General features: G+C 42.0%; 1 protein-coding gene across 1 annotated transcript in view; it reads right to left on the bottom strand.

Moving 5' to 3' along the window:
* Positions 1-20,068, bottom strand: part of EML5 (EMAP like 5) — a 1,456,757-nt gene that overhangs the window by 1,107,226 nt on the left and 329,463 nt on the right. Inside the window, exon 4 of the mRNA XM_085626574.1 lies at positions 13,813-13,881. Coding sequence (XP_085482700.1) covers positions 13,813-13,881 — 69 coding nt within the window. The remainder of the gene's footprint in view (positions 1-13,812; positions 13,882-20,068) is intronic.

Here is a 20,068-nt window from a genome sequence, read left to right as displayed (position 1 = left end):
TGTTTCACGGATGCTCACTCAAGGCGCCTCAGTAAGCAAGGTTTGAGTAACATGTTCAACTGCCCATTATGGGAGGAGTGTGTTATTGTTGTTTTCTCTTGTTGTGGGATAATGTCTAGTACACACAATAAAAACAGTGTGATCTATTCAGGCTTTCTTAGACTCTGCCTTGCCTTGTACCGTGTGCACGACCGGTCTTGGATACTGTCGTATGCAACATTGATACACAATAAGGTTTATCATTATAAGCGCTTTGGAGTGTTTAGTGTTGTGGTTAGATTTATGCGGTTGCGTAGTACCGTATGGTTTACATTTAAGCCATCATTCGAGTATGTCTCAATAGAAAAACATTATGACCCATTCACAGGTAAACCAGGTGGCAGTAGGGAATCTGCATACAAAACAAAAATGTAAACAATGTCACTGAATGTCTGTCAGCAAGAGTGGTTCAACTTCATATCCATACTTCCTACTTCCGCCATGTTCGTGAGGTTACAGCGATCCTATTTGCAGTGTCCTATGGTCACTCACAATGCAACCATGTTTGTGCTGGTATAAAAAGCAGTGTGGCTGTCTTGCTGGGAGATTGCTTGCTTCATTTTACGCTTTGTAACTTTGGGAGAAGGGTAGGGTACATTTATTTTCTTTACTTGGCAACCAAGTGTATTACACAACAGGATTGAACATCCAGAGACATGAAACGTGTAGTATAACTGAGCAAGCACTGGCGAAACCAATAGGTCGGTCTTTTGTCGTTATTTAGTAACATCTGGGCAGCTGTTAGTTGCCATCAGCTGTCCTACAAACAATATCCCACGAGGAAGCAAACACGTAGGCTGCGACAATAGAAGCTATGTGTAGGGCCTCTTTGTTGAACAGACCTTTAAGCAGAGTTGCTGTGCATATGCACAACCGAGAGGTAAGAAAAGACGTAAGAAGATACAGTTTGTGTTGTTCGTGGGGAACTGAAAAGGCATACACAGCAACATACGGTAGTAGATGATTTAGACGAAGGCCCGACCATTCGTTGCATTTTAAATCATGCCAATGTGCTTGCATGTCCTTACTTTGTGAGCCAAAAACAGATGTACCTCTCACAACCAACATGTTGTAATGAAAGCAAACTAAAATAAAAGAACATGCGAGGGTAATTAGTCAATATCACTGTACCTTAAGTGCAGGCTATGGTATTCAATTAGTACGCAGTTCATAAACAAAAAAGGCATAATCCAGTATTTAAAATGTTGTATCAGCAGGATAGATAGCAGTTTAACAGAAAGACTACTTGATGCCACATCACCACATCCCTGGAGCACTTTACCCAGGAACTACCGAAGAGAACTCGATCAGCTAACAAAGTATTTCCGTAGAACATACCAGCAGGCCAGGCTGCTGTTTAGAGGTCGATGTTCTAACAGGCCCACTCTCTGAACTTTCCTTTCCTCACAGTCAATGAGAGGTGGACGTTCTGTTCACAAAAGGAGCACAGCTACACTGATATGATGGTGAATGGGAATTAACTAGCTCGTACACACCAGCCTAAGGGGGGCCACTGCATTTCCAGATCACCAGGTAGTTAACTTCCCAAATATTCCTGAGTATCAGGTAAGAACATGTTTACCATTCCCAGGGGCTCCTCTTTTTGCTGGCTAGTATTCCACGTATTTTATATTGGTGTTCACTCTGTGGCGGTGAACGTTTTGTCAAACTACTTTAAAAGTACGTTTTCACAAAGTTTGACACATTACAAGATGTCCTTGGACTCCTTCATGTACTCAATCATAGGATTGCTCACCACAGCATAGAATCCACATTGTTGTAAACCACTGGTCCTGGGATTGCTTTTACACCAATTCATGGTGTACACAGATGATCTGATCATAGATGATAGAAAACATGAAGCCTGTAAACCACGTCATACGATCTAATGCCCACTGTTTCCAGGGTGCTTCACGAAAGCAAACAGCGGGATGAAGAATGATGTCTCACTTTGCTTTAAAGGACTATGGCAAGAGTCTGATCATTTCCTACGCTTTAAGTTCTCCAACTGGTCAACGTTTAGAGAAAACATTGTTATGCTGAAAGTCTGCTAAAAATATGTAGCTTACATATGATTATACACAGATTTAAGTATTTTGACATAATATTGATTCTCTTTCTTTTGCCACAAACAGATGTAAAAACATCAGCCTATGCTTCAGCTATATCTCCGAACTGTGAAAGTTCCTTATGAGACCAGCTCTATGGACCTTAAGGCATACATTCTGGATAATCCTGAGAAGACAAGAGAGCAGGGGGTTGACAACAGCATCCCTCACATTTGAGAAATCCAATGTTCTCCTGCTGCCACTGCCAGTGTTGGATAAGACTAAGCTCTCATTCCTACTCACCCAGTAGGTACTCCAATCACATTTGTGAGCATTGCTACACTTTAATGTCTTTTGGGGTCCAATCAAGTTGGACAGCCTCTCCACTGCCTTTTCTGATTCAAAGTGCCATTCCAATGGAATCACATGTTTGTAATGGCACAGAAATCCCATATGGGAACTGATCCACAGTCTTTCTCCCTGTATCCCCTGGATCAAAGGCATTAGTCTTCCATAAAGGGGCCCATCCGTCAAGTAGGCCTTAAAAAGCAGAGATGCTTCTCCTCTTGTTAGCATAGTTTACTGCTGGTTTCTATTTGGCACATTGAGCCTTAGGGTATTTTTGTTCTTCCCGGGAAAGTATTCAGTCTGTAGCGGGGGCATCTCTCCAAAGTAGAAGCTATGTCCGCCTCGCTGCTTAAGATCTACTTATCCAGGCTAGGTTTACCTGGGTTCTCAAACTAGTACCTTTAATCATAGATCATATTATGGTAATTGTTCATGCTCTCATTATTTGTGCCTCTACTTTACAAGCAGTGCCAGATGCAACATCCCTACGTTGCACAGGTCCTTAATTTGACTGAATTAATTACCCAACCTACGCATTAAAGCAGGGCACTCAATTGATTTGGTGCTTTCTATCCAAAAACTGTCTATATGGGACCCTCCCCCGCTACCTTGGACGGACCACTATTTGATTAAATTTAGTTGCCCAGCTCCCACCGTAGATGATTCCTCTATATCCTAAATTAGAGCAGCTTAGAATTTTTGGGCCTATGATAAAATTTTAAAAAGTATGCTCCTGACTTTGCTTAGCACATCCATGGTCAAGTTCCCTGGTAATATTGAGGCTCGTATTGTAAGGCTGAACTGTTGGATCCGTGAATCAATTAATTCACTGGCCCCTCTTAAGCTTATAAAACAGGTCAGAAGTAAACCATCGCTCCCTGGTTTACTGAAGCTCTGCCAGATGAAAAGAAACGGTATAAAAATGCCAAAACAGTGGCGCAAGGAGTATAATCCGAGAGAGAAAGAGGCATATCAGCTAGCACTAAGGAAATACCATAGCCTGCTCAAAATTGCCAAAAAAAAGCATTTTGAGAGCGTGACTGCAAAGGCAAGCAATAAGTCTTGCAAAGTATTTAAGATCGTGAACAGTAGCTTGTTCTAGAGAATTTCCTCGTCCTCGTGTGTGGTGTAATGAGCTGGCCATCTTTTTCCATGAGAAAATTATTAATCTACAATTAAGCCTTGCACGCTCCTTGCTGGCGTCTAGTAGCTCCTTTTCCGACGGAGAGGCGACTATCGACCAATAGGATGTTCCCTCTCCTCTTTTGAGCCCATCTCCTGTGAAGAATCCCTGGTGGCCATCTTACATCTTAAATCTGCTTCCCACACTGATCCCTTCCCCACAAGTGTTATAGTTTTGGCTGCAGAGGCAATTAATCCTTCGGTAAACACGCTATTGAATGAGTCACTGACCACTGCAAAAGTCCCCAGAGATTGGAAACAAGCTAAGATCCTCCCACTGCTGAAGAAGCCTTCAGCTGACCCTCACCTGCCCTGTAATTACAGGCCTATTTCCCCAATTGCCCGCAGTCTCCATGATACTGGAAAAAGCAGTGAACAGGCAGCTCTCGTGTTATTTGGAGGAGAATAACCCCCTACATCTGAGTCAGTCAGGTTTTAGGAAGAACTTAAGCACGGAGACAGCCTTACTGAAGGTGACTGAGGAAATGAAAGATACATTGGATGTCAAGGGCAGGGCGGTGCTGTTCTTGTTAGATCTGTCTGCCACCTTTGATACAATCCCTCATTCTCTCCTCCTAGACCGTCTCGCAAGGATCAGAGTGAAGAATCTTGCCCTCAGTCGGATATCCTCCTTTCTAGATAATAGAGAAAAGGAGGTTTGGCTGCCCCCGTTTGCCTCTGGCAACAGGCCTATCTTTGTCAGGGTTCCGCAGGACTCTGCCTTTAGCCCTACGCTGTTTAATGTGTACCTTACCCCACTTGCTCTAGTTGTTGAGTCATTTGGTGTTAAGATTGTGTCATATGCAGATGACACACAGTTTCTCTTCTCCTTTATGGAGGGAGAGGTTCTGGTCCTGGACTCTATTAAATCTTGCCTTACAGCAGTTTTTGCCTGGCTACATCGGAATCAGCTGGTGTGCAATACTGACAAGACCCAAATTCTCTTTTTTGGCACCTCTGCGCCCTCCGATTAGTCTGCTTGTTGGCCAGATGGGTTCATTTCAACTGTGTCCTAAACAGACACAGACAGGAATCTGGGACTTAAATTTGACAGGTGCCTAGGTTTCCTACCCCAGATTAGCGCAGTGACTGGTATGTGTTTTGATACATTAAGGCATTGAAAAAAAATAGTTACTTCTCTCCTTTACTGCCAGGAAAACAGTTATCCAGGCTAATGTCTTGCCTCCATTACACTAATGTCTTATATCTCAGCCTGCCGGAATATGCCATCCATGTGTTTCAAGTATTGCAAAACACAGCAGCTCGTCTCTTACTGAATTTATCTAAGAAAGTGTGGATCTAGAGTCCTCTTTCGTCGCTGCACTGGCCCCCATTGAGGTAGAGAATTCAGTTTAAAGCCTTGGCAATTATGTTTCGGGCTCTCCATAATATTGGCCAGGATACCTGGCTTCCCACATTCTGTTCTACAATCCAGTGAGAAGCCTACGTTCCTCTCGTCTGGCTCTGTCCAGAGTGCTGAGAGTGAGACTGTCAAGGATTGGAGGGCGCTCCTATTTCTTGCTAGGGCCTTTTTTCTGGAACTTTTTCCTAATACATCTGAGACAAACATCAGAACCTATTTTTAGGAAGGGATTAACAACTTGGTTATTCACCATGTAATCTGGTTTGCCCTTGGATTAGTGCCGGGACACTGCTTGGAGCATTTGTGCGCTTTTTAAAACTGTTTCATCATCATCGTCATCACCATGTAGCTTACTCATAAATGCTATCACCTACGAACTCCTGAGATCCTTCATTAGTTAACATACATTATTTACATTACATTAAAAATTCACCTTGGCTCAATAACATCCAGTGGCACTTCAAAATTATGAAACTATTCCTTTGTCATTAATAACTTGTCAGCAGGGCTATCTTGTAGGGACACTCTGTAGAGAAACCACCCAGTTCATCTGAACTATGGATATACCTGCATTCCTTCACCTCACTGCAGTTACCCAATGACATGTGTTGGATAGGAACTTTGTGGATTGGATTGGATTACAATACCTCTTGGTCCTGGGTTTAAAATGTGAATGTGTCAGGGCAAGAACACTGATGGGACCTTTCACTTCTATCCCCAATACACTCTCTTAAACTTCCCAAGGAATTTCAGCCAAAATTATCTAAATCCATTAACTAACAGAACTTCAAATTCATGAAAAGCTAACAGACATCTGGGAACCAGTAGGGTGTAGACTGGTAATGAAGTTTATAGCTAAATGCAAAAACAGATGTACTATCTTTGACAACAGGGGAGAACAGAATGACTAAAGAATTGTCTTTAGCAAAAAAAATTGGACTGTTGGTAACAATGACGTGCTGGCTTCCAAGTCACTGGACTTCCACCCAAGTCACTGGACCTGAAAATGGGGTCCAGTGAATAGGCATTGGACTTACTAAGGGATGTTGTTCGACCAGTTATTAAATCTACGCTTATTCTACTAATCCATGCGTCAATGGTACATATACAAGCTCTAGAATTCTAGGCAATTGAGCCACTGTCAGGTAAGCATCAGGTCAAGGATTTCCAAAAGGCGTAGGCAGCTGAGGCTCTGCTGTGAGAATTCATGTGCTTCTTCTCTAAATGAGTGTGGGAACTGTTGGGTTAGTGGACAGGGTATCTGCTAATATTTGGTAGATGCCCTGCATGTACTAACCTCTAAAAGACCCACATAAGCTGAAAAAGATATGAGGATAGTGGTAAACTCTGCCGAAAACCTCAATGATTTAGATGAAATGAGGACTGAAAAAAATATGAAAGTAAAATAGTGATGAAACAAAAAGAATTTCATCCAATCCAAATTAGCTGTGTGATCCCCGTGAGTAAAGCAGCTAATTGGAAACATAAAAATTCAGACAGCAGCCTCTGCCACCCTGGCGGAGGGGGCCAGGTTGCCTTGTTCTGATCTCCTTGCATGCCCGCCTGAGGTCTCTTTCTCTGCTTTGCTGATTCAGCTTACCAGGGAACTTAAGAAGAGTCAATAAAGTTGCAAACATTCTGAAAAGCTGACTTTTTTAAACTCCCTTAGAAAAGGCGAGAGAACATGGGCGGTCCCTAATGATCAATATACCTTTGAGATATTTTAAGGTGACTTATAATTGGCTTGAAGGTGGGTAAAATGATTCTGCGCTGTTACCTACCTCCTCACCACTAAAATTGTAACCTTGGCATGACTACTGCAGTGGGTGCTGCCTTGGTTGGCTCAACAGTGGATGGAGTTCATTACTCTGGTCCTCACTGATTAAACTGTTAGTGCATTGCGCTGTATGGAGTGATTTCCTTCCTGAGCTCTGCCATTCCAGGAGAAAGACATGGGATAGGCTGACCACAAGCGGCCCAAGCTGTTCGATCCCAAAAGGCCAACAAGAGAGACGGAGAAAAAAAGGGAAGCTGGAACTAAGGCAGCACGGGCCTAGACTGGACCTATGGAAGAGATAGAGGTAAAACCGCTGCTTTTAGAGATGAAGAGGAGCTTACTTCTTATAGTAGACAATATTGACTCACTAACTTCACATATGAATCGAATAATGGAGAGGCCAGACGAGCATGCCTCGTGTATGGGCATGCAATCGATCTCTGCTGGTGAAGACAGCACTAATGCATGGAACGACAAAACTGTAAAAATGGCAAAGATGCAGGAGAGAGTAACACTAACAATCAAAACCAATGTGCAAGATATAGACATAACAAAGTAAGAATTGTAGGAATAAAGGAATCAACAAATATTTACAAGGTGGAACCTACTGAGACAAACCTACAGTCAGAACTGTTTTGCAGATTCCTTCTTGTCCCTTGCTAATTGTTGAGAGGACACACTAAAACTTGGCCCCAAGATCTGTGTCAAAAGACCCTTGCATCAGATCACTGCCCTTCTACAAGGTATGCAAAAAAAAGAACTGATCCATAGCAGCATGAGGGTCTCCATTTTTCCAGACTTCACGTTGAAGGTTCATGAGGCCAAGAGGGCTTTCACTGGGGTTAAAAAAGATCTTGAGCAACTGAAACTCCAATAAGCCATGCAGTAACTATGGGTCTGAACAATCTGCACAAACACTAGGCTCCTGTTATTTTTTGAAGTTCACGCCTTTTACTGAAGTGCAGGTGGCTGCATTGTTTATCAAAAAACGTTTTGCTGGAACAAGTGCTTTCTCAGTTTATAATCAACATCTGCCCGCCACCACCAGGAGTGATAACGATTGATAGATTCAACTTTTTTTTGTCTTGCTTCACTATAGCCCTGGTAAATTTCCTGATTCGATACATCTGCGAGTGGAAGTGGGTATGAGAGTGTGTTGTGGCTGCGCGATGCAGTTGAGAGGGGCTTGTGAATCACTGGGGTTGGGTGTCCAATAAGTGTTCATGTACTAGGCTAAAATCTGTGAGTACACTCCAACTGCAATAATCCCGGAGACAAAGGGTGGTGGGGCAAGTTACCTGCTCCTTTAGATGAGAGACCTTTTGCTGAACCTTTAAACTGCCAATACAGGTCCTTGAATTTGGCCAGGCCCTTTCTTTGATGTGGGGGCTCCTCATCCTGAGGTAACAGATATTTAAGATTGGGGACAGACATGTTTACGCCACAATATGTGTGGCCTATATGGAGTAATAGCTGGCGGCTCACATTTTGCCCCTCGCGCACTAATCCTGCTTAATTTCTGTTACATCTTCACCTGGCCAGAACTAGCATCCTCCTCCCTTGAAAGGGAGAGGTCTTACTTATTGAAGAAAAAGGTTGGAACTATCAGTTTGGAAGGGAAGGAGTAGATGTTGGGGCCTTTTTTTTTGTTCTTATGATCTCACCACGTATACGAATGACTGCATAAGTACAAGCCATTATTTATCTTGGCTCTGACCATTCCAAGTGAAGTATCCTATATGACTTGGCTTCTGTCCTACCGTATGTTATCTGAGAAGATATGGTGAATAACCTCTGTGCGCTTTCTAGCTTGGAATGTCGCAAGGTCTGAATTGTGCTAGCTCATTTAGACATAAAATAAACATTGGTTTTTTTTAAGAGGCCCACGTAGCACCAAAGGGGCAGCTATCTTTGCACGGTGTTGGAGAGTGCCCTTCTCTTTGTGTGTAACTGGTATTCTAGAAGATTGGCTAATTTAATGCGCAAGGATCGGATATACTACTTTGTTACTTGAGGATGGCTGCTTATGTGTATGGCAGATCACATTATTCAGGGCTTGTTGAGCAACAGATCCAGTACTTAAGTCCTCAACGATGTAACGGCACAATTCTCCTCTTTTGAAACTGGCCCAGGAGAGTGGGTTTAAGGGCTTTTAGACGAGGGCCAAAACTCGAGGGTATTCTACATTGTGCTTTGCCTCCTTCAGTTACGTAGAGAACGTTATCAATAGGTTACCAATAGGAGTCGGTCTGTGGTTAACTTCCTAATGATACCAGAAGTAGAAGTTGCACTATACATAAGTAGTGGGATTGTAATGGATGGGGTAGCAGGACATTGGCTTTTACCTGTAATTACGTGCTTCATAAAGGATGTAAAATTGGTTTCTTTTTCTTGGAGAGCTTAAATAATGTTTATTACAAAAGAGCTCTGTCCAGAAGACGATGGGGCAGGCAAACACTTTCTCAATCCTCAACTTCAGTGCAACATTCCACAAGGCAAAGACTTGATGTGCTTTGCTTAGGTCGCAACAGAAGAAGCCCGACTGTTCATGCACATCACTTTTCCCTCTAAGCACTGAAGTAACATTTTCACAAAGAACTTAGATACAGAGTCTACTAAAGAGAAATTAACCAGTGAGACCCTGGGTTATCCTCACCTCCTTTTTAGATCTGTCCATCCTAAGGTAAAAAAACAAAATAATCATACATTAAAAAAACACACACATATATATATGCCACCGTGTAGTTGTAGTTGGCACAGAGTTTCCAGAGGAAAAGAGGAAAGGTATTTTTTGTTTTACCAATAACTATAGCAAACGTAGCTTCGGGATCAAGGCGACCGAGTACAGAGGATCGTTGTGGGTTTCTTGGTTGGGTGTGACTAACATTTATTCAATAGAATATGCACTCCTAAAGAATAATCTTAAGTATGGTGGTGCAATAAAATGTTACTGATAAATTTACAAACAGAAATATAAGAAAATGAAATAAAATGTATTAAAATGCTGGATGGCCAATTGTACTGCACTACAGACCTACAGTGTTATGATGCAATGGTATAATATTGTTGGCCATGGAACTCACTAAGGAGCAGTCAGAGATTGCAAGGGAAGACACGGACCAACAAAGTAAGTACATGCATGGAGGGACACCATCCCTAACTGACATGGAAATCTGGTTAAAGGTATAGACTACAGAGCCAGGAAGACAATTGTAGAGTACTGTACAGACAGCAGCCAAAACCGTGAATCGTCACCACCACACGGCAGAGTTATGATACAGCAATGGAGAAGGGTTCACATAAAAGTCATTAGCAGCTTGTGGTAGCTGGGCCACATACTGGATGGGGGTGGTTGGTGCATGTTCCTGGTTCAATCCATAACCACTTAAATTCCTAACCGTGAGACATGTAAAGTACATTTTCCACACACCCACTGCAGGAGTGTCTTAACAGAGTGGATAGCTCAGTAAAAATGAATTGGACATGTCTGAAAGTGTATCCATTTACATTCCAACCTCCAGCAATTTGCACCTGTGATAAAGTATCAGGTGCCAATCGAACATATTTCTAACCTTTACCTGATCGCTCAATTCCTTGTTGGTGGACTATAGATGCCTACTATCCCACACATTGGCACCTTTGCACCACGGAGGTACATTTCACACAGGCGAAGACTGAAGTCTACTGTCTTCGAGTGGGATGACTGCTGCATCCCCAAAAACGATATCAAATGAAGGAAAAACATAGACAAAGAAGCCTGAGGACAGAACAACTAGCGCAACATTGCCTAATGGAGTTGCCAAGGCAGTGGCAGAGCAAGTGAAGGGGCAGGATGCCATGCCTCATAACAGCCTGGAACTGGGGCCACATAGTTCTGCAGATCCACAGGGTACAGAGCCAGATAGTTGTACACAAAGCTAGACACCACCAACACTTGAGGAGAAAGACTACTCATGGACCAAGGGACTGGAGCATAGGTACAGTAAAAAGAAGACAAAGATGACAAGGAGCGTAGTGTGGTTCCTGATGGCCCAAACAGGGGCACAGCAGGTCAGACATTTAGTCTGATGCTTCAGATCAAAAGGTTGACGTATGCAGTCACAAATTGGGAATCTCGAGATATGTGAATGACATTTGACCCCAAGGAAAAAGTTGCTACAGGAGGGTGAAACCCTAAGTAGTGCACAGAGATGGGTAATACACAAGACCCTAGAAGCACAACAAAAGTTAGGCATTGTTGTTGGGCTATGCAATTGCTGAATGGTTCTGTCCAGCCACCTGTGTGTGATGAGTATAGATCAGCCAGAGTAACTGAAAACCCATCCCAGGATAGTGAAATAGTCATAGTGAAAGCAATCTATAGATAAACACCGCCTATCTTTACTGCGGAGCACTTGTGGGATATTACATCATTATCATTGGCAAGCGGTTATGGGTGCTTTTATCTATTGTATTCAAGCTGTAATGATGTTAAGTGTCACCACTGGACACTGCAGCGGTCATTTCCACAGCTGCCATATGTGAGTTGGTTGTGGTGATGGGCCAAGCAAGGTTGCTGTGACATCGGTAGTCAGGACAATAGCATATGTCCGGCAGCATTAAAGAGGAAGCTGAATAGGGCTACCAATGTAGTCTGTTTTTCTAAGTGCTTATAGGTGTGCAGTCCTCATATTTGTGTGCACTAGTGGCACATTCCTTCTGATAATGCCACATTGCTGTTCTCAATGACTTTTCTAATACAGCAGTATTGCTGTGGGCCTCTCACCGCACCAAGCATCAGTAGTTGTTGTGCTGGGGGCCATAGAAGAGGTTATCTGCAGTCACCTAGATTGCAAGTCTTTTCTGCTAGCCTTGTTGACTTTGTTGGCCGGCTGCAGGTCCCCTGCCTCCTGGTTAACAGACAGACAACAAATGTAATGCATACATATATAAAAAGGTGTAAGGTAAACAGAAAAAAATATGAATTAAAGGGATGAGCAACAACAGCAATTAAGTCTAGATGGTCCAGACACAGGGAACACCAGGTATCTTTGCCCTAAGAGCCCTTCTTCCATTTTATCTAGGGTAAGCAATGTAAAGCTCTTGCAATTCAGCACTAGGAGAGTTACTGAGGCGTCTTGAAAGGATTCTTGAGATCCTCTTAGTAATATCCGATTTCCGGCTAACAGAACAGACAGATGCCAAAAGATGATAAAGATGTAATGATTATGCTGGTAAGAAGTCAGAACTTTTGCTAATTACAAGATGATGATGTCATAGATAGAAAGATGGGGAAACCCATTTCCTTCACAGTAGATATGTCTGTTCCAGGGCACCCAATTCTATCAAGGCTACGATCCCTGAATATAGGCTGCAGCCAAGCTTGATCACTGCTCCCCATCTCCCACAAGTTGAACCAGAGAAGAGAGGAACCGTCATGACGGCTGGTACCACATCTTCATCTTAAAAATGTGCAAGGGTGCAGATAGGCGGGACAAGACCGCTGTCCGGTCGCACCACCATGCAGAAGGTCCTAATGCTGCCATGCGCCGACTATCAGTAGGGCTGCAAGACCACACATAGGTTCTCAGCCCAGAAGTGCAACCTTCCGGGATCAGAATAGGCAGCAGCACCACAAACTAGATGGAAATCAGGACTAATGGGACCGTTTCCTGTGCAAAATGCAAGGAACCAGTAAGAAGGGGCACTGTGGGAGGGGATGCCAGTGCCAAGCAGAGGCACCCAAACCAGCCAGAAGCAGAAGAAATATTGTTGGTAGGATAAAAGCCAATGCACTTGCAAAATAACCTGCAATCAAGAAACTATGCGTTAGTCTCGTGCAATCTACACTCTCCACATCACAGGCCTATTTTGCATTCTATTACTTGGTTATATACATGTATTTTTGTTGTTAGTTTAAAGTTACGATCCAGTGCAACTTTCTGTAAAACGGAAATGGAAAGGAAGGACCCAGAGAATCAGTTCAGACCGTGTAAAATAGATGCATCATTTGATAATTGAAATGCGCCTCCCTTTACAATTGGCCCAGTTCCTCAAATTGGGCTGACAGGAGCAGCGATGCATGCAGCGTGCAATGCCCCATGGGTTTCATGATCTGCTTCCCATGACTTCCAACCAAGCACTACCCCTAGTGGGAGCAGGGCAGCGCACGGTTTCATGTGTCGCTGCTCCCGATGGCATTGTTAACACAAAGGCTATGAAAGGCACACAAAACTCACGCCTATGAGCTGCTGTCTATTTTCATAAGAAAGTGAATCAATTTCCTTTAAACCATCTGTGATGGGACATTTGTCTGGTTCGGTTGACAGTGGCGAGTACCTTCCCCACAAAACCAGAATGGACGTTGACAGTGTCAAAAGAGCATACGGTCAGCTGGCACACTTCATTATTTCCAAAACGCTGAACTCAGAGAAATGCCATTAGTGGTTATTCACAACAGAACTCTATTCAGCGGGAAAGCTCTGCAGAGATGAGAAGAAACAGCAAGCCATTGAATGCTCCCTTATATTTTAGGAAATGTTTAATTTGTGGGCACAGACTTTTTTCTGCTACACATAATGAATGGAGGTTTCAACATTTCAGCAAACACATTTTCTTAAGATGGGTAAATTACTGAGTGGAGCAGCAGTTTAATAAATGAGATGTATTAATTTCTTGTGTTTTACCGTTTTCGCCTGAGCGTCTTTGATCACAACGACTATGCAAAGATACAGTTTTTAGACAACAGCTTTAACGATCGTTAATTTCAACAGAGTTGACCATGCGCAAATAAGTATCAAATCTTCCCACTTGCACATACAAATTATCGGATTTTTTTTGGGTGTAAATATTTTTGCAACTTGTGCATGGATTGTCAAAGATTAAAATAACAGAGATATCGAGGAAAAACATTGAGTGATCACTGAAAGCTATGCATCTTAACAGCCCTCATACACGAAGCCATAGCTGCAATTACAAAATCACAGTGCGGGGTAGATTCATCTAACAAGCTCATTGAAAAAAGACAAACTGAGCACTGAATTCATACCACTGAGTGGTCAAAGGAAAAACAATACCTTAATGTGTTTCACCCCACAGCTGACCAGCTTGTTTGGTTGATACAAATCCCAAGATATGTCAAATATCTGTAAATACAAAGAAAACGGTTAAAATGTCTTCTGTTACAATGAGATAGATCTATACAGGTCATCCCTAAGAGAGAGTAGTAAATAATTTTCGATACAGTACACATCCCATCTTGCATCTGCAATGTAAATCTCAGGTACAGTTCCTAAATCCATTATGCCTTACAGCTGTACATAATAGCAAGGCATGGTGCCCTCAGCCTACAATAACACCCAGCTCTAAACAAGTCCTTTATACACTATCTAATTATAGACTACACTCCAGCTCTAGATAAATATGTGCACTACTTATGTCTGCAATACCTTTCTCTAGTTTCTGTCCCAAAATTAATTATCCGCACTGTATCATACCTTTGGCTGTAGGTATTTCGTAAGTGGAGGGACTACCACTTCCAAACTGTAAATAATATCAAAGAGTATGTATTTTTATGTCATATTCTATCAATGTGAACATATATCTTAATACCTTCAAATTGTAAATTTCAAATGCAGTTTTTAAATGTAAAATGATGAGAGCTAAATAATTCACATGTGTAGCACATATGTACCTTACAACTGTAAATAGTTCCAAAGTGTAATATGGCTATGAGGGTCTATAATATCTCCCAGCTCTGCATACCGCCTGGTATAGCAATTAAAGAAGTTATTCAGAGTATGGAGAATCAGGTGCTATACTGCTGGAGTGGTGATGGTACTGCTTTCAATGACCAAGCCAAGGCCACAGGGCCATGTCCAAGGTCGCAGATCATGGAGTTTCTTTTCCATGATGCAGCTCCTGCCTCCTAGTAGGAAGCGCATTTAAGGAAAAAGCACAGCGTGCTTGGTTTGCCTACCAGTAGAATGGCAGATCGTGCAGGTTTTTTCTTTTTGATTTCCATACACAGATCCCAAAAGCCATGGTCTCTCTTTGGAAAATTAGGCAAATAATTTCTTGGCACACTGGGACTCTTCTCCTAAGTGTGGGGGTCGCTTTTCCTGTGCACGGCAGCCCATCACAAGAAACAGCCAGGAAGTACAGCAGTGGAAGGTGGCAGCAACAGGCTCCTAGGTGCCTTGTCCAACATTGGGTGCTCCATGCAACAGTTTTCCCAATGGCAGAGTAGGCTGCAGCTCCTTTGTCAAGAAATTCAACATCCCTACACCCTAAATGAGGCAAATATTTCAAGAGATAGGGCACCCTTTTATTTTTGGTTGCGGTCCCATTAAATCTAGGGGTGGGCGGAATTTGCGAAAGTGACTTTCGCAAATTATCGCGAAAATGTTAAAAATCTCCGCAAACACGCGGGAATATCGCGAAGATGCGGAAGTTTTTTTCCCGCCCGTTCGCGGTATTTTCTGCGTGGTTGCGGCTCGCCAACTTACCCATGCGGTTGCTCGCGGGCGCGGCCATCTTGTTTTCACTCTTCTCGCGGTGCATGATCACGAGAAGAAAGACGTGATCTCGTGACCAATGACATTACTGCGGGCGCGAACTGTCGCGAGACAGCGCAAATGGCTACCAACAATAAATGGCTACCAACAATCCAACATCTCGTGGAGAACGCGACCGGATCGGGAAAACTTGTCGGCGAACGCGGGGATTCAGGTAAGGCGATTGTGCGCGTGCGAGAATGTATTATTTTACAGCGTGAGCAAGAAACAAATTATCGCTAAACTGCGGAAATTTTGACATTTTTGCGCTCTCCGCGGAACGCGTAAATGTCAAATTATCGCAATTTACGCGAGCGGAACGGAAATTTAGCCCAGGCCTAATTAAATCCCACTTCTAAATTAGGACCAAAGTTTATAATGCTTTGAGTGAGTGGAGGGTGACTCCCAGGCAAAGTACACAACTCTGCAATGCTCATAGTTCTATCAAGGTGAGTTATGAATACCTTTCAGGTATGTTCATAATTCAGCAACACTTTTGAACTAGGAATAGAATTATGAAATAATGCCGAAGTCAGCAGTAACTTTGTCAACTCCATGGTCGAGACCAAAGGCAAACTATTATCTTCTATGGTTAAAAAAGTCCATGGATAACCATAGTTTGTCTATGAACACAAAAACAGTGCATGTCCAGATAGGAATTCTCCCAAATGATTACCTTAGCCTATAACTGCTTCCAGCCATGATGAATTTCAAGATCCAGCATCTAATTCTATCATACTTTTCAGATATAAATAGTTAATCTCTACAGTACTAAAACCAAAACTATGTCCTACCTGCAAATGCTTAGTTTATTTCACAAAGTCTCTGTTGCTAATCACGGGTAGGTAATTATAAGGCACAAAATGCAATTATATCATTAATTCCAATAGCAAATAATTTCTAGATGAAATAAACATATCTTTGAAATGGTAATTACAGGACCATTTAACAGTTCTCATGTTCAGTACTCAAGTCTTTCATGCTGTCTGGTTATATGTCATTGCACATTTAACTTATTGCATAGACCATATATTCTTAACCTGTGGTCTACAGACTCAAGGGGATCTTCAACAAGTACTCTGGGGGTCCACCACTGTTTACGAATTGAAATTTTAGCAGCAAAATTGAGAACTGAAAATTTTAAATACTCTGTAAATGTAAAAGGAATTTTGAATTGGGAGCTATAAATAAAGTTAGTATCCTTGTCTTGATTGTGAGAGAGTCGTGATTACTTCAAACAGACTCTGTGATGTATGACTGGTGGCCTCAACAGAAGCACTGGTATGAGGTGACAAAACATAGCATGCGTTAGGAGAAAAAAGATAAAGTAATATGCTAGAGTCTAGAAAATCGCTCATCATTAAGAAATAAAACTACACTTTCAAAAGCTCCAAAATTCCCATTAAAATTAAGATTTTTCGATTGGGTTACCATATTTCACAATTTGTGTATTTGTTTGCTGTATACTCATATCTGTTTGTTTACTGTTTTGAGGTTCAACAGACATTATTACTTGTGGTCCCCCATTTCCAGTAGCGATATACAGCAGGATCCATAGAAGAAAAAAGGTTTAAAACCGCTGGAATAAACGGTTGATGTAGTTTCATAGGTGACAACAAGCTAATTTTGGACGAGACATTTGTTGCACATTATACTTAGAATGTAATACAATAAAATAAAGGGCCATAGTCAACAAGAGCTACTGGAACTAAACAAATTCCATCTTTAGTTCATAATTCAATAGCATATCTCTGTTGTGAATAAATTGCAGGCCAACATTCCATTAGGTCATATCTTTGAGCAGCACAGTAACCCCGATGCACCACAGTTATGCTCATAATCCTTACCTCCTCTAAATTACCCCCAAGAGGAATGCAAAGACTACAATAAATGTAAGCATTTCTCACCATGCAATATTTAATTCTATCCTTAAGAACAGATATTAATAATTGACAAGCTAGCTATGGATGTCTTGTACCTCTCGCATGTGGCTGAATCTCATCTGGTGAAGTCTGCAGGTTGTAAATAATTCTAATCATAGATAATCATGTGTTCCAGCATTAAGTTCCAAGGTACTGCACCAAAGTCTACCATACATCTGTAGTGATTAATATTTGGGCCATGATACTTTCAAATTTGTTATGCATAAAGTTACACCACTATTATATGAATGACTGACTATTAGTTTTCCTTTCCATATTTAGTCTCTCTGGATGTGGTCCTCCTGAAGGGCATATGTGACAAAGGACTAGAATAACTGAATTCTGTACAAACACCAATACTTGCTATCCACTGGAACAGCTCTTGAGCTGACAGAGGACCCTCAGTAAATTCGGATTAAAAAATGCCTTACCTTCTGCGGTAGGCAGCCAATACTTTTATACATATAGGATTTAATTCAGAAGGTAAATATACATGTACATATTTACTGAGGTGTAGATTTACAACTACACTTATGTGTAACTATATTCACTGGGACGCCGCGCATAGAGACAGAACAAGTCATTGATTTGTAAGAACCGAAACAGGTTTTAACATCGCTCTACGGCATCCTGAGGAAGCTATAAAAAGGCACTTTGAAGTTTCAGATACGACAGATCTGACTTCAAAAAATACATAAGTGGTAAGTAAACCACTTTAATTAGGAGCCGCAATGAGCACCTAAATATATTTGGTCCTGACGAAAGCCTTAAGATAATACAAGAAGGCTGAAACATGTTGACCTACTAGTGCAGTAGACTAGTAACTGGGTCTACATATGCACCACCTTTATATTTTAATTTCTCACATCACTGTTTTTTTAAATAAAATTCTGTGTCACACAGTGATGTTGGGAATTTTAACCTCACTGCACTTGAGCACATTCACGGCCTCTTTTAATCTCTGGACACTACTGGCAAATCAGTTGGTCTACCTCCGGGTGGAGGACAGCAGATGTACTATCTAAAAACCCTGATGATGATGCTGTAACGGTACACCAAGGCGGAGAATCAAGATATACCGCCATTTTGTTGAACATTAAAACAGCGATATGATTAAGCATTCACTAAAGACATGAATTCCCCTTCCTTGGACCAAGTTTCTCTTCTTATGTTGACTAATGTCTGGACTCCATTTTGTATTGTCGTGTCCCCACGTGCTCAGCACGAGAAGAGTCCTATCTTCGTGTCAGTTGCTCTCATAATCTGCCTAGTAACAGTCTATAAATAGCTCCTTTGTCCGTCTGGCGCATGCCCAGACTTGACCACATCTGTTATCAGTTAGTCCTTGCTTGACCATGTTTTCGCGGGCTTAAGGAGTGTGTTAACTCCGCCCACATATTGATTCTGTATCGAAAATGACCATAAAAGGTAATGAATGCTGCTTCATGTTGTATCCACCCACTTATGAGCCCCTCTGTTGTGTATAAAAGGGGACTGTGTATGCAAGTCCTTTGTGCTACTCTATGCAATACTGAAGAGTGTTGTATAGGTTGTAGGACCACCCTTAAGGGTTAATAAACTCTGTCTTTGTACTTTGCAGTTTCCGTGCCAACTTCCTTCTAGTTCTTGTTACAGGAGAGCGAACCCTTGTACTCTGCGGGCCTAGCTGGGGCCTGTATTCATCAATTGGCGCCCGTCACGTGGGGCTCATCGGCGACTCGGATGCTCGAAGGACTGGTCGTGACGAAGGTGAGGAATTTTGCCGGGGATGTGATCACTGCCAGTGGCGTTTTAGTCCTGGCATCCCGAGGTTTTTCTTCCTTCCCTTCCGAGCTGACCTTCTGGGTGGCGCCGGTCCTCGACTGAGACCTCTTCTGTCGGTTTGCCGTGACAGCCGTTTGGGCGAATTTTGGAACCTGGACACTCTTGATTGGTAAGAACCGTTGTACGGTACTTGCTCCGAGTTTTGATGCCTGGGTTGGCTATTTGAGTTTGATTTGTGATGACCGGTCATATTTTGTATTGATTACTGTGAGAATATATGCGTTGCAACACATATAGGCAGGTAATGTGGAGATATTTCTCCGGAGCTGTGTAAATTTGAACGGCGCAAAGTTTAAGTGCCATTTTTGATAATACTGCATATTTTGCATTATTTTTGAGCATGCCTGCGGGACTGTGTATGCAAGTCCTTTGTGCTACTCTATGCAATACTGAAGAGTGTTGTATAGGTTGTAGGACCACCCTTAAGGGTTAATAAACTCTGTCTTTGTACTTTGCAGTTTCCGTGCCAACTTCCTTCTAGTTCTTGTTACAGGAGAGCGAACCCTTGTACTCTGCGGGCCTAGCTGGGGCCTGTATTCATCAATTTGCCTGTGTATGTTTATGAGGGTTTTTATACGGTTCCAACACTACCAAGACCCTGATTTCACAGGACAAGTGATCAATTCTCCCCCTGATTTTTTTGACTAACCATTAGAAGCCGAATGGATCACAGCTTCTCATTCCCTCCACATTAATTATTACACGCTACATGTACATATTTATTGAGGTGTAGATTTACAACTACACTTATGTGTAACTATATTCACCATTTCCAAGGGTAGGTTTACATCTAGATGTACTTACTACCCTATCAAATCAGGGAGTGGAGCCTCCTAAAACAGGATTCCCAAGTAAGTTATTATTAGAAATTTTGCGCATGTTCGAAGATTCCACCACCATGGCTAAGACCTGCCTATGGGAAATTCTAAGAAAAATTATTAAAGTTTATTATTATATACAAAATGCAAAAATATTTAAGCTTGTAATGTAAATGTAAATTACTTTAAAATATTATTACTTATAACCAATAA

Source organism: Triturus cristatus, chromosome 9 (assembly GCF_964204655.1).
Source record: "Triturus cristatus chromosome 9, aTriCri1.1, whole genome shotgun sequence".
NCBI lineage: Eukaryota > Metazoa > Chordata > Amphibia > Caudata > Salamandridae > Triturus > Triturus cristatus.
Note: the sequence above shows the minus strand (reverse complement) of the source record. Positions and strands in the feature narration are given on the sequence as shown.